Here is a 13350-nt window from a genome sequence, read left to right on the forward strand (position 1 = left end):
TAGTGTTCATATCAAGAAGTTTACCTTAACGCATTTCCATCAGCAGCACCTCAGACTTCAGTGGAAGGCTGTCTGAGTATGAATGAATGACTGTCTCTCTGCCTTCACAGCATGTGGAGTTGGCCAAAGAGTTTGAGAGCCTGGTTCGCGCTGACCAGCGCTTTGAGATCAGCGCAGACGTGGTCTTGGGGCTGGTCTGCTTTAGACTAAAGGTAAGACAATTCAGCCAACTGTGAATGTTAGTTCAGCACATGATCATCAAACGTTCAACAGACCATCGTAAACTATCTTTGGACTGGAGTAGACTAAAATTATTTATCATTAGGTCTATGGTATATAGTTTTAGTTAACGTTTTTACACCTATGCATTGTTCACATTGCCGGCATACATTTCTTTAAGTTTTTAAAAAGTATTTGACTATTGTTACATTCTAAATGGCACACTATTCCCTATATACTGCACTACTTTTTACCAGAGCCCAATGGGATATATAGGTAATAGGGTGCACTATATAGGGAATAGGGTGCTATTTGGGACGCAAACTATCTTACCTTTCCTCCTAAAAGGGCTCCAACGAGGTGAACGAGACCTTGCTGAAGAGGATCAACAATGGTAGGAAGATCCACCTGGTGCCGTGCCAGCTGTCTGGTCAGTTTGTGCTGCGCTTCGCCGTCTGCGCCCGCACCACCGAGTCACGTCACATCCGCGAGGCCTGGCGACTCATCACACAGCTGGCCGAAGAGGTCATGCAGGAGCTGCCCCACTGACCATCCACATTGACTAGACAGGCTGGGTTGGACCAGGGGCTGTAATGTATCAAGCAGTATTTCAGAGTAAGAGTGCAGGTCTAGGATCAGGTCCTCCCCTGTCCATTCATTAAAATATAAAAGGCAAAAAAGATCCTAGAAACGGATCTTAGATCAGCACTCCTACTCTGAGATGCTTGATGAATAAGGGCCCTAACCCCACCTGACCATGGCCGGTATTCAAAACGTGTCTCAGAGTAGGAGTGTCCATGTTATCTTATTCCTTGTGAAGTAAAAGGCTAAACTGATCCTAGTTCAGCACTCCTACTCTGAGATGCTATATGAATACAGGCCTGGATCTCACTCAATGGAGGCTGCTGAGGGGAGGACGGCTCATAATAATGGCTGAAACGGAGCGACTGGAATGCCATTAAACCATGTGTTTGATACCAGTCCACCGATTCTGCTCCAGTCATTACCACGAGCCCATCCTCCCTAATTGAGGTGTCACCAACCTCCTGTGATCTCACTGTGTTTACATCATCAGCATACTGTAACTGCAGCCCTTTCTCTTTGCTGTCTCATCCCATGTGTGTATTTATATGTGTGGTTGTATGTGAATCAGTGAATTTGTGTGGGTGAGTGTGAATAAATTAAAGGTGCGTATGTGGGTGAAGCAAATCATATCCAGATGTTAAGGTTTTGCCTGATAGGTTACTGTAGTGTAGGGTTTACTGACAATACTCAAGCATGTGTTCTATGTAAAACCAGACTGACTGAGTTCTGCTCTGACTCCACACCAGTGTGCTAAATGAGAGAGGCCAGGCTAGACACGGGCACCACCCCCCTCAGGGCTCTGTGTATGCCCCACCTGCTCCTACAACCCCTCTCCACCCTCACCCACCCTGCCCTGTCCCTTCTCAACCAACTGTTCATCCAAATCACTTTAGAGAAAGGCCAGCATGCTAAAAATACAGGCAAGGACTTAGTATGTGGAGCTTTATCCTGCCTGAGGTTTATCCAGGCTCTGATCACTCAGCTGTGTTTACCTGCTCTAGTGGAGTGATTAGTAGAGGTATTCAATTCAGTACAACATTATTTATCCCCTTAGGGACATATTGATTAAAACATTGGGATAGTGTAGGTCCCTAAAACAAGATTGCACATTATACATGTTCACAATTCAAAACATTTAAGAGTCAGAAAACATTGTATGGTTTGGCACCATTATGCAGTAAGTAGAGATATAAACAGTTAGTATCCCACAAGGTTTGAGCTGTTCACTGTTTTCATGAAGCCCAAAAAATAAGTAAAAACATTAACAGCCTGTTGAGATTATGCCAAAGAGAGAAACAGGTATCTTATGCCAGAGACACAGGTATCTTATACCAGAAAAACAGTTATCTTATACCAGAAAAACAGTTATCTTATGCCAGAGACACAGGTATCTTATACCAGAAAAACAGTTATCTTATACCAGACAAACAGTTATCTTATACCAGAGACACAGGTATCTTATACCAGAAAAACAGTTATCTTATACCAGAGACACAGGTATCTTATACCAGAAAAACAGTTATCTTATGCCAGAGACACAGGTATCTTATACCAGAAAAACAGTTATCTTATACCAGAGACACAGGTATCTTATACCAGAAAAACAGTTATCTTATGCCAGAGACACAGGTATCTTATACCAGAAAAACAGTTATCTTATGCCAGAGACACAGGTATCTTATGCCAGAGACACAGGTATCTTATGCCAGAGACACAGGTATATTATGCCAGAGACACAGGTATCTTATACCAGAAAAACAGTTATCTTATACCAGAAAAACAGTTATCTTATACCAGAAAAACGGTTATCTTATACCAGAAAAACAGTTATCTTATACCAGAAAAACGGTTATCTTATACCAGAAAAACAGGTATCTTATACCAGAGACACAGGTATCTTATACCAGAGACACAGGTATCTTATACAAGAGAAACGGGTAGCTTATATCAGAGTTGTGGCCTTTCCCATGTCAATTGTGAATGTAAACTAAAATTCGAATTCCAAAATGTTCTCATAGAGAAGCATTGAGCAAAAAAATTTAATTCCATAATCGACTGAATTGAAAAGGAATTGACCCCAACTCACCCCAACTTTCATAAGCAGCTTTGTCCTGAACATCATAATAATAACCCATGAGACACATGATGAGACAAATAACAGCTCGTATGGGAGCATCAGTTAAAACACTTACAGTAGGCTTTTGCCCTGCATGAATAAAATATACAGACAACAGTTAATGTCTCAGTTGATTTGAAGAGACACAAAAACAATATATACCTAGCTTCACTTAATGCCCTCAGCAGTAGCAGTGAGCCAAGGAGGAATTGACTTGAGAGGGTCTCTCCTTAAGAAGGTAATATGAATGTGTACTTTACTGTATGCACATCATATGATGTTTCTGTTGGGCTGTTGCATAAACAAACAAGTTGAATTAGATTAGACCTTTAAGCTGTGAATCCCAGCATGTCATGGAGTCACTCGAAATGAATTAACTATGTAATCTTAAGAGATAAAATATCCCTGTCCCTGGTTTGATTCACAAGTCAAGTGTGCCTTTTGAATGAGGGATGGAGGGGTGTGTGTGTGTAGAATATGTGTAGTGGTCTCTATTTGTCTCTTTTGTGTCTGTGTTTACTTGATATAACCAGCAGTGGGCTGACTGCTTCAGTCTCACACTGGGGGGAAATTGTATTGGTAACTTGATCATCTTTTACCTGGCGATAAGGTGGTAGTGCAATCCTATGTTTTTTGAAGGAGGAAAACCTTTAGCATAGCTGTATTCTTTTATATGCTTTGAGTGGCTTTGTGGCTTCCTGCTACTTATCTGCCTCGTGGCATCATTGTACGGTCCTCTTTACACAACAAAATAAATGTGTTTGCGATGTGTATTTGAGTATGTCATACTTTCACATTGGATTGGAAAGGTCCATTGGTACCCGCAACTGATTATGTATGATTAGCCTATTTAAAACTAAATCAGCACTATAAAAATCACACTATTTCAAATACAATATTTAGGAGTTTTGGTGCGACGCCCTTGCAAACCACTAGATGGCAGCATTGTCCTAGTCCAACGAGGGTTGGAGCAGTAAAACCATAAATAGAACAATGAGACCGGTATTTCACCGTATGTATAAATGTGAAGCATCTGCTTGGCGTTTCCACTCACTACGGAATATAATAGTGAGAGGAAGCCCACTGGCCGGCGGTGGGAGAAGATGGAACGAGATGGATTTTGGGCGACATTCTGCACATTTTCTCAATTAATAATAATTTGATTTCAATACAGTTTTATGATCCCAAAACTAGAATATGTTATGAACAGAGTGGACTAAGTTGTTTAGAAGGAATGCAAAGGTTGAATTGAGTTATTGCACAAGCGCAATTCACAGAGGAGGCGATCCCTAACGGAAATATGCAGATACATGCGAGAACGCGCCAATAGGATCTCACTAGCTCGTGCTCGGCTCTGCCTACCTCCTTACTTGTTCGGCCCACTATGACTAATTTGTTCCCATTGAAAACGACAGGAGGTGGTCTATCTTGGTTTAGTTATAACAAATCTTTGGTAAAACCTTCAGCTAAAAAGCCTAACATACCAATTCTGCATCCATATTGGCACCATATTCCCTATATAGTATTGCACTAAATAGGGAATGGGTGTAATTTGGGATGTACACCCAGGTTCCAAACAGGCCCACCAGGTGAGCCCAACAACCAGATCTGGTCTGTATTGAAAAGCAGCTCTGGGATCTGTCACAAACAAGTGCCAGTACCTTACTCAATGTGCAGGGGTACTGGAGTTGTTGAGGTGGGTTTATACATAAAAAGTGACTGGTAGTAGGAGTATAGAAATACTTATGGTAGTATACTAATGATAATATATACAGTGCCTTCAGAGAGTATTCAGACCCCTTGAAGTTACAGCCTTATTCTAAAATTGATGAAATAAACAATTTTCCTCAGCAATCGACACACAATACCCCATAATGACAAAGCGAAAACAGGTTTTTAGAAATAGCTTATTTACATAAGTATTCAGACCCTTTGCTATGAGACTCGAACTTGAGCTCAGTTGCATCCTGTTTCCATTGATCATCCTTGAGATGTTTCTACAACTTGATTGGAGTCCACTTGTGATACATTTAATTGATTGGACATGACTTGGAAAGACACACACCTTTCTACATAAGGTCACACAGTTGACACTGCATGTCAGAGCAAATACCAAGCCATGAGGTCAAAGGAATTGTCCGTATAACTCCGAGACAGGATTGTGTTGAGGCACAGATCTGGGGAAGGGTACCAAAACATTTCTGCAGCATTGAATGTCCCCAAGAACACTGTGGCCTCCATCATTATTAAATGGAAGAAGTTTGGAACCACCAAGGCTCTTCCTAGAGCTGGCTGCCTGGCCAAACTGAGCATTCAGGGGAGAAGGACCTTGGTCAGGGAGGTGACCATGAACCCAATGGTTGCTCTGACAGAGCTCTAGAGATCCTCTGTGGAGATGGGAGAACCTTCCAGAAGGACAACCATCTCTGCAGCACTCCACCAATCAGACCTTTATGGTAGAGTGGCCAGACGGAAGCCACTCCTCAGTAAAAGGCACATGACAGTGTGCTTGGAGTTTGCCAAAAGGCACCTAAAGACTCTCAGACCATAAGAAACAAGATTCTCTGGTCTGACGAAACCAAGATTGAACTCTTTGGCTTGAATGCCAAGCATCACGTCTGGAGGAAACCTGGCACCATACCTATGGAGAAGAATGGTGGTGGCAGCATCATGCTGTGGAGGTGTTTTTCAGTGGCAGTGACTGGGAGACTAGTCAGGATCGAGGCAAAGATGAACGGAGCAAAGTACAGAGAGATCCTTGATGAAAACCAGTTCCAGAGCACTCAGGACCTCAGACTGAGGCAAAGGTTCACCTTCAACAGGACAACGACCCTAAGGACACAGCCAAGACAACACAGGAGTGGCTTCGGGACAAGTCTCTGAATGTCCTTGAGTGTCCTAGCCAGAGCCCGGACTTGAACCCGATCGAACATCTCTGGAGAGACCTGAAAATAGCTGTGCAGCAATGCTCCCCATCCAACCTGACAGAGCTTGAGAGGATCTGCAGAGAAGAAGGGGATAAACTCCTCAAATTCAGGTTTGCCAAGCTTGTAGCATCATACCCAAGAAGACTCAATGCTGTAAATGCTGCCAAAGGTGCTTCAACAAAGTACTGAGTAAAGGGTCTGAATACGCATGTAAATGTGATATTTCAGTTTTTTATTTTTGAATAAATTTGAAAAAAATGTCAAAAGCTGTTTTTGCTTTGTCATTGTGGGGTATTGTGTGTAGATTGAGGGGGGAAATTATTTAATCGATTTTAGAATAAGGCTGTAACCTAACAAAATGTGGAAAAAGTCAAGGGGTCTGAATACTTTCTGAAGGCACTGTACATGTAAACAGGAGTAATGCTGACTAGTAGCAGGATAAATAGATACATGGTAATGGCAAGCAATAATCAAAGAACGGCAGTGTAACGCTGGTAAAAAATCAAATCAATAATCATTTCAGAAACAGCGTAGGTGTAAGGAGGTGTAAGTGTGTGTCAGTTATCTGTGAGGGTATATGTGTGTGTGTGTGTGCATGTAAATAGGAGTGACAGTGAAGGTTTGTGTTTGAGTGGGTAGAGACCTGTGGATGGGCATAGAGTCAGTGTGGATAGTCTTTGTGAGAGGGAGAGCAGTAATTGTTAGCCATTTAACAGTCTTATGGCCTGGGGATAGAAGCTGTTTAGGAGCCTGTTGGTCTGAGCCTTGATGCATCGTTACCGTCTGCCAGATGGGAGCATGGAGAACAGTCCATGTCTCGGTTGTCTGGAGTCTTTTGCAATTTTTCGGGCCTTTCTCAGACACCGCCTGGCATGTACTGTACGTCCTGGATGGCTCGGAGCTCGCCCACACTGATGCTCTGGGCCGTCCGCTCCCTCCTCTGCCTTTCGGTCAAGGGCGGTGCAGTTGCCATACCAGACGGTGATACAACCAATCAGGATGCTCTTTAATGTAGGCCATGATCAGCTCCTTGGTCTTAATGACATTGAGAGAGAGTTTACTGTCCTGGCACCACACTGCCAGGTTTATGACCTCCGCCCTTAGTGAAACAGAAAGCCCATGTTGTGCGCAGGAAGTTAAACTGCAAGTGATAGATGCAGATGTAAGTTACACACAGCCTTCCAGCATCCACAAAGTTGTATTAAAAACTGTTCCCAATCCCAAATGTCCCTGTAATCCAGCGTGGCCATTTCCCTATTCGACATTGTTAATTGGTAGTAGACTAGATAGATAATGTGTTTCGACACTGTCACAGACCCGAATGGGAAATCATTGCAAGTCATAAGAAGCAAATGTAATTTACAGTCATAGCTATATCGGAGAACTAGCGTATCCTGTTTGAGCTTGCGTGTAATGCTTGTGTTGAACTGTGCTTTGATTGCTGTAGTACCACATTGAAATGAGATTAGCACAAAGTGCCCCAGTCATTTAATGCTAATGAAGGTTAGTATTTCACAACTTTACATGCAAAGCCTATTACCTATTGTACTATGTAACATCCTTTAAGGAGAAGCTGCTTCAGTAATATATTAGAAGTAAGGCTGAAATATATAATGCATTATGATGCTGTTATAACAAGAATAATGAACTTGTATAAATAATTATAATAACATGTAATAAAATATTAAACCTGTTAGCATCAAACAGGCTTCTACCCCAGGTTTTTAAATGCATCGTCTACACATGGGGGACATTAGCAACATACTCTCAGATGACTGATTGTATATAACAGGAGAAAACGGTTCAAATGGGGGTAGATGTCTAGTTGATATCAGACCTAGGTTCAAATAGTATTTGAAATCTTTAAAATACTTATACTGTGTTCGACTGATCTTGCCTGGCGCAATGGAATCATTAAAATCAATGGAATAGTCCTGAATTCGCAAACATCTCCTATCTGGCACTCCAGGCAGCCTCAAGCAAACTATCAAAGTATATGAAATATAACAAATATTATTTGAACCCATATCTGGTGGATATCATGGATGAAATGTGGGCCTACTCGAAACAAACTGTATTTTCTGAGTCATTCCACATTTCTGAGTAGTTGGGTACTTCATGGAATATACAGTGCCCTTTTCTTCTGATACATTGAACTGCTGGCTATCCAATGCTCCTCTAATAATACTGTCTTTGTATTGGGAGACACATATAATGTACACACAGCAGAGATGTATCTAACAGTCGCATTTGCCTTACATCATTACATACTTTTCAGGAGTTAGTAGGCTACAATGTTAAGATAATGTTGGTAAGGTAACCTAACTTAGATAGATTTGAATTCAGGAATTCTGTACCATAGCCTGGTATTGTATCGTGGTCCACTGTTTCAATATCTCATAACGTCATTATGAGAAAATAGCATTTTCAGAAAGACTAATTTGATACCTTAAATGTTGTTCTAGACTGAATTAACTTGTTAGAGGCCATTTTAATGGCAGTAGTCTCATAATTAATTGATAGTTGATTCCTAGCGCTGCTGGCCCCAGAGAGACCATATATGATCTGTCTCTTCTCTAATGATCCTCTTTGATTAGCTTATCCTTCTGTTTTCTTTTGTGGCTCCTGACAGTCACCCAACCGAGGATCCAAAGAGCTTTCTGTTCTAATTGATCAGGCCACAAGCAAGACCACATACTATTCACACTAGTGTCTTCTCCGAATGGGGAGTTTAGTGCACTCTGAGAACATTGGGTTCAATGTCATTAATTTTGGGGTCTATTCCTCTGTGGATTTCAGATGTTGTAATGCAGTGTTAATGTAGTGAGGGTGATGCTGATGAACTGAGATAGAAGAATTTGAATAAAAAGGTCAACGGAAAGCCCTGTTATGAAAACAATGCATGGAGCATTTTGTAGTTGCAATGCCATCAAAACAGTTATGTTCCAAAAGGTAAATCACAGATGTTCTCAATAGATATTATTGCAATGTACGTTGCATTTCAGTGCGCAGCGTTTTTACGCTTGCATTGCATGCATTGTTTACTGCAGGCATTTTCTGTAGGTAGAGCTTATATTAAAATTGTAAGACAACCGCGTAACTCCTCTTGAGGTAAGACAACGCTTCAGTTTGGGTTAACATTTTGAATAATTATGATAAAACAACTGCAAAAAATGTCTTTAACTGTCACAGTGAAAGATGAGCACACACACACACACACTCCATCAATTTGCGTTGCTAACTGAATTAAAGTTCACAATCTAAAAAACTGATGTTCGCAGGAGCTATTGTTTGTGTGCAGAGCTATGAAGACAGAAAGCTTCAGTCAGTATAGGAGATAGTGGAGCCTTGCTAGCTTTCCTGCATCTTCCTCCTAAATCTAATCGTAAGGAGCTGCCTTTCCACTTTCCTCAGACAGACGGGTGTCAGATCACACTCCCAGTAGCTAAAAATACCCCAGTAAGTCTCTCTGCATGATGAATCACAAATCAAATTCAGTTTGATCATCGCCCCTTGCTTTGTATTGTACTCAGCCTTGGACCACACACGAGTCTAGTAGATTTCAATGCAGGCAGCAGTAGTCTAGTTAGCTGTCTTTGTGTGGTACTTTCGACACTGCATACTGTTACTGTAGGCTATCAAAGGAAGCCTGTCCAGACTGCCCTTCTGAGTGCTGTTTGAGGTTTATTTGTCCATTTATCTGGACAGCAGACAACAGCAGCATATGCAGCCTCACTAATCGGTTTTCCACAGTGCTTAAAAATACACTGTTAGGTGCATGTTCAACTGTTTCCGTGCGTGTGTGTGTGCATGTATGTGTGCATGTGTGCATGTGTTCAACTGTTTCTCTCTCTCTCTCTCTGTGTGTGTGTGTGTGTGTGTGTGTGTGTGTGTGTGTGTGTGTGTGTGTGTGTGTGTGTGTGTGTGTGTGTGTGTGTGTGTGTGTGTGTGTGTGTGTGTGTGTGTGTGTGTGTGTGTGTGTGTGTGTGTGTGTGTGTGTGTGTGTGTGTGTGTGTGTGTGAGAGAGAGAAAGAAAGAGAAGCATGCCAAAGATATTTGAGTGTCAGATTAGTTAACTGTCGCTTCTGACAGCCCCATGCTGAGGCATGTTCATGTTGCCCATAAAATTATCTTTCACCTTGGTTAGAATGGTTACTGTAAAGAGACCGTCCGGCTGGAGTGGTGTTAAGGTGCCAAAATACTGGACAAAAGGACTGTAGACCGTTGCAACTCTTTTCAATTGAGAATAAAGTAGAAAAAATTAAGAAACTTGAAATACCTTGTCCATCAAACAACCAAGGAAGAAACTCAACCCTTGCACAGGCATGTTAGCATTAGCATGACTGGGAGGCAGCCCAGCTGCTCTCATTACAAATCCTGTGGTTTTTGTGTGGTAATTTGTTGGTGCCACATTTTGTGGTAATGTTTGTGGTAATGGTAAACTGTGTGGTAGCTGTATGCCACTGGTATTGTTTGACTAGGACGATATGGTCCTAATGTACATTTTGGCTAACTACTTGTCCAGTGCTAACTGAAACAATAAAAATGAGTTTAAACCAATGAAACCTATTGACATAATGTCATTAAAATCAGATGGGGAAAAAACATGGCTGTAAAGTATTCATTACAGCAACAACAAAGGATTTAACTCTTTACATTATTATATTCAAATGTGTTTTTCCCTGCCAAGCAGTTTTATTTCAGTTGACAGTTTGTTTCTTGCATTTGGCTTAGTCTTCACCTCCACCCCTGGATGCAGACGCATTACTTTCTCTGAAAAATATAAGGAAAGACAGTATATAGATCAGGGTTCATACACATTTTGACAGATGGAATGTCATGTCTTCTCCATTACTTTTTAACCACATTTCCATGACCAATAATTGGTGGATCTCTATGTATATATGAAAAAGTAAGCGTAAATGTGGTATTAAAGGGACATTTCAAAAGTGTTCAACTTCTTATTCATCCTATCCAGCACCACCTCAACCTTAACATTTGTGAAAATGGCGAGTTTCAATGTTTTGTAGCAAAAAAAGCTAGAGAAAGATAAGTGTTTCCAATAACATCCTCAACTAATTAGTAGACAATTAGTAGGCAATGCCTACTCACAATTGGTCAAAATCACACAATGCACACTGATGATGTTTTTGGAAGACATCTTCCTCTATCATTTTAACTACAAAACATAGAAATGCACCATTTTGACATATGTTTATGTTCTGGTGGTGGTGGATATGGTGAATATGAAGTTGAACAATTATTACGTTTCCCTTTAACAATGCGAGGCTGCTCTCTGAATTCATGCATCATATCCTGCCATTGTTCCCTTGAGCAAGGCACTTAACCCGCCACAAAGTAATTTAACTGCACTGTTAGTTAGGCTACTGTATAAAACACATGTGATCAACCCTAGCTACTGAGTGTACAGGCTTTGATCCAACCCTGAAACACACCCGAGTCTGTTAATCAAGGCCCTTTTGAGCAGATCTTTTTTTTTGAATGTGGTGTGTTAGCGGGAGGCTGTATCAAAATTTCAGGTGAACAAAACAAAGTATATACCAGCATTGGCCAACCTTGCTCCACTGATCCCTGATATACTGGGTGAGCAGACTTCTATTCCAACCCAGCAATAGCACACTTGATTATCAACCCATTAGGTTCCATAAGTTGAATCAGGTGTGTTAGTGCTGGGCTGGAACAGAAGCTTGCACACTCAGCAGACATCCTGGAGTAGGTTTGGCCTGCTCCAGTTGTAATAGGGTTATACATTGTGTCACTTTTAACTGTATATAGCATTTGGTAACATACAATCTTAGAATAAAAGTTGCTATCTAGAACCTAAAAGGGTTCCTCCTCTGTCCCCATAGGAGAACCCTTTGAAGAACCCTTTTTGGTTCCAGGTAGAACCCTTTTGGGTTCAATGTAGAACCATTTCCACAGAGGGTTATACATGGAACCCAAAAGGGTTCTACTACGGGGACAGCCGAAGAACCCTTTAGGAACCCCTTTTTTCTAAGAGTGTAGGTATACATATAACCCGGTAAACAAGAAAATAGCCTTAGTCACTTGGGACATTCATTGGGACCTCTTCATCTGAAGACAGGCTTTCATACTGTAGCTCTCCGGTTCTGAGGACAGAAAACATCACAAAGAAACAGGCTTCATTATACAAAAATTAGACAGGCACTGAATATTATATTGCTATTATCTCTCTGTCCTAATAGTTTCCCTTACTAAGGACTGGAACTGGAGAATCTTTTCACAGTGTCCTCCCAGAAAATGACCTGCCGTATCCAATAGCCTACTCTCTCCCTTTTCTGACAGCTGGAGCTGCAGTCCTTTCACCCTATTCCATGGCATCTACATGCATTTGTGGCTTGTGGTTTACCTTACAATTCTAAGAACGTCAAGTTAGCTAGCTAATAGGAAGTTAGCTAGCTGATGATATTTCATTCACTTAGCTCCACAGTAAAGTTAGCTAGCTAGCAGCTCATACACTGTCTGTTTGCTTTACTTTCTCTATCAGGATATTACAGCATTGGTTCTACTCTACACTCTTAACAGTAAAAGTGCCTGGAAGAAACTTTTGTTGTTAAAAGATTGCCACACCAGTGGAACCTTTCCAGGTCAAAAAGGTTCCATGAGGAACCCCTCTGAGAAGGGTCTTCAATGAACCTCTGTGTAAAAGTACAAACCGCAACCTTTTTGTGATGGGAGAGGTCCAATTTTGAACCGTTTTAATAATATATTGTAGAGGCGGTAGCCTATCAGAAGATTGGAGGCATGGCTTTCAGGTAGTTACTTTTGGCCACCCGTTAGAGTAAATGTCATTCCTGTTCATCATGTTAAGTTTGTACACGGCAAATGTCTATTTCCTTGAATATTTATGCATAATACATATTCCAATATAATATTAATAAGGTTGCTGATTACATATTGTCATAAAAAAGTAATTATTCTAATTTAAGGATTTGCATAAGCTCTTGAGGAATTCATACACCTTTGTAGGCCTCAATGAAGCTACAAAACTGTCAGTGTTCAACCTGAACATGCAATGACAATACAACAGAACAGATGAACAGATGAACAGGAATGTAATTTACTCTAACGGGTGGCCAAAAAAGGTATATATGTAAGCCACGCCCCTACTAAGCCACACCTCCAGTCCAGGGTTCCTCCAGGAACCATTTGCTACAGGAACTCATCAACCAACCAAAGGTGCAAATATGAACAAGTGACTCGCAATGGTTCCAGGGGTTCCTTGAGGATCTCCAGGGTTCCTCGAGTCACCACAAATTCTAAGAGTGTACTGTACTGTATGTTAAATAGGTTGGGTTGATTCACCTCACCTGTGTCGGGCGGTAAAACTAAACTTTCTACAGTGTACCCGATATTTGGTCAAATCCTAACTTCTGCTCCATGCATTGTTTTCTTCACTGGGCTTTCCGTAGACCTTTGCATTAAGTCCTCTGCCTTGTGTTAAAACAATCAATCAATAAC

The 13350-nt window shown here is 41.2% G+C and overlaps 1 protein-coding gene and 1 long non-coding RNA gene across 3 annotated transcripts in view; one reads left to right on the forward strand and one right to left on the reverse strand.

Annotated features, from left to right (window-relative positions):
* Positions 1-3691, forward strand: part of LOC139573570 (aromatic-L-amino-acid decarboxylase-like) — a 34635-nt gene extending 30944 nt beyond the window's left edge. The window contains exons 13-15 of one of the 2 annotated variants that reach the window (XR_011674623.1): positions 111-212; positions 568-2521; positions 2676-3691. Coding sequence is in view for 1 of the 2 variants with exons in the window: in XM_071397188.1 (XP_071253289.1) it covers positions 111-212; positions 568-768 (303 nt within the window). In the remaining variant the exon portion in view is untranslated. Of the gene's footprint in view, positions 1-110; positions 213-567 lie in introns of both variants that reach the window. The other variant, XM_071397188.1, reaches the window with a different exon arrangement.
* A 6763-nt stretch (positions 3692-10454) lies between these two features.
* LOC139572480 (uncharacterized) lies at positions 10455-13309 on the reverse strand. Its single transcript, XR_011674425.1, has 3 exons — positions 13200-13309; positions 11917-11978; positions 10455-10620 (listed from the first exon to the last, which is right to left on the reverse strand). It is a non-coding gene; the product is annotated as an uncharacterized lncRNA (long non-coding RNA).
* Positions 13310-13350: the final 41 nt, after the last annotated feature.

This window comes from Salvelinus alpinus, chromosome 4 (genome assembly GCF_045679555.1).
Source record: "Salvelinus alpinus chromosome 4, SLU_Salpinus.1, whole genome shotgun sequence".
NCBI classification, from domain to species: domain Eukaryota; kingdom Metazoa; phylum Chordata; class Actinopteri; order Salmoniformes; family Salmonidae; genus Salvelinus; species Salvelinus alpinus.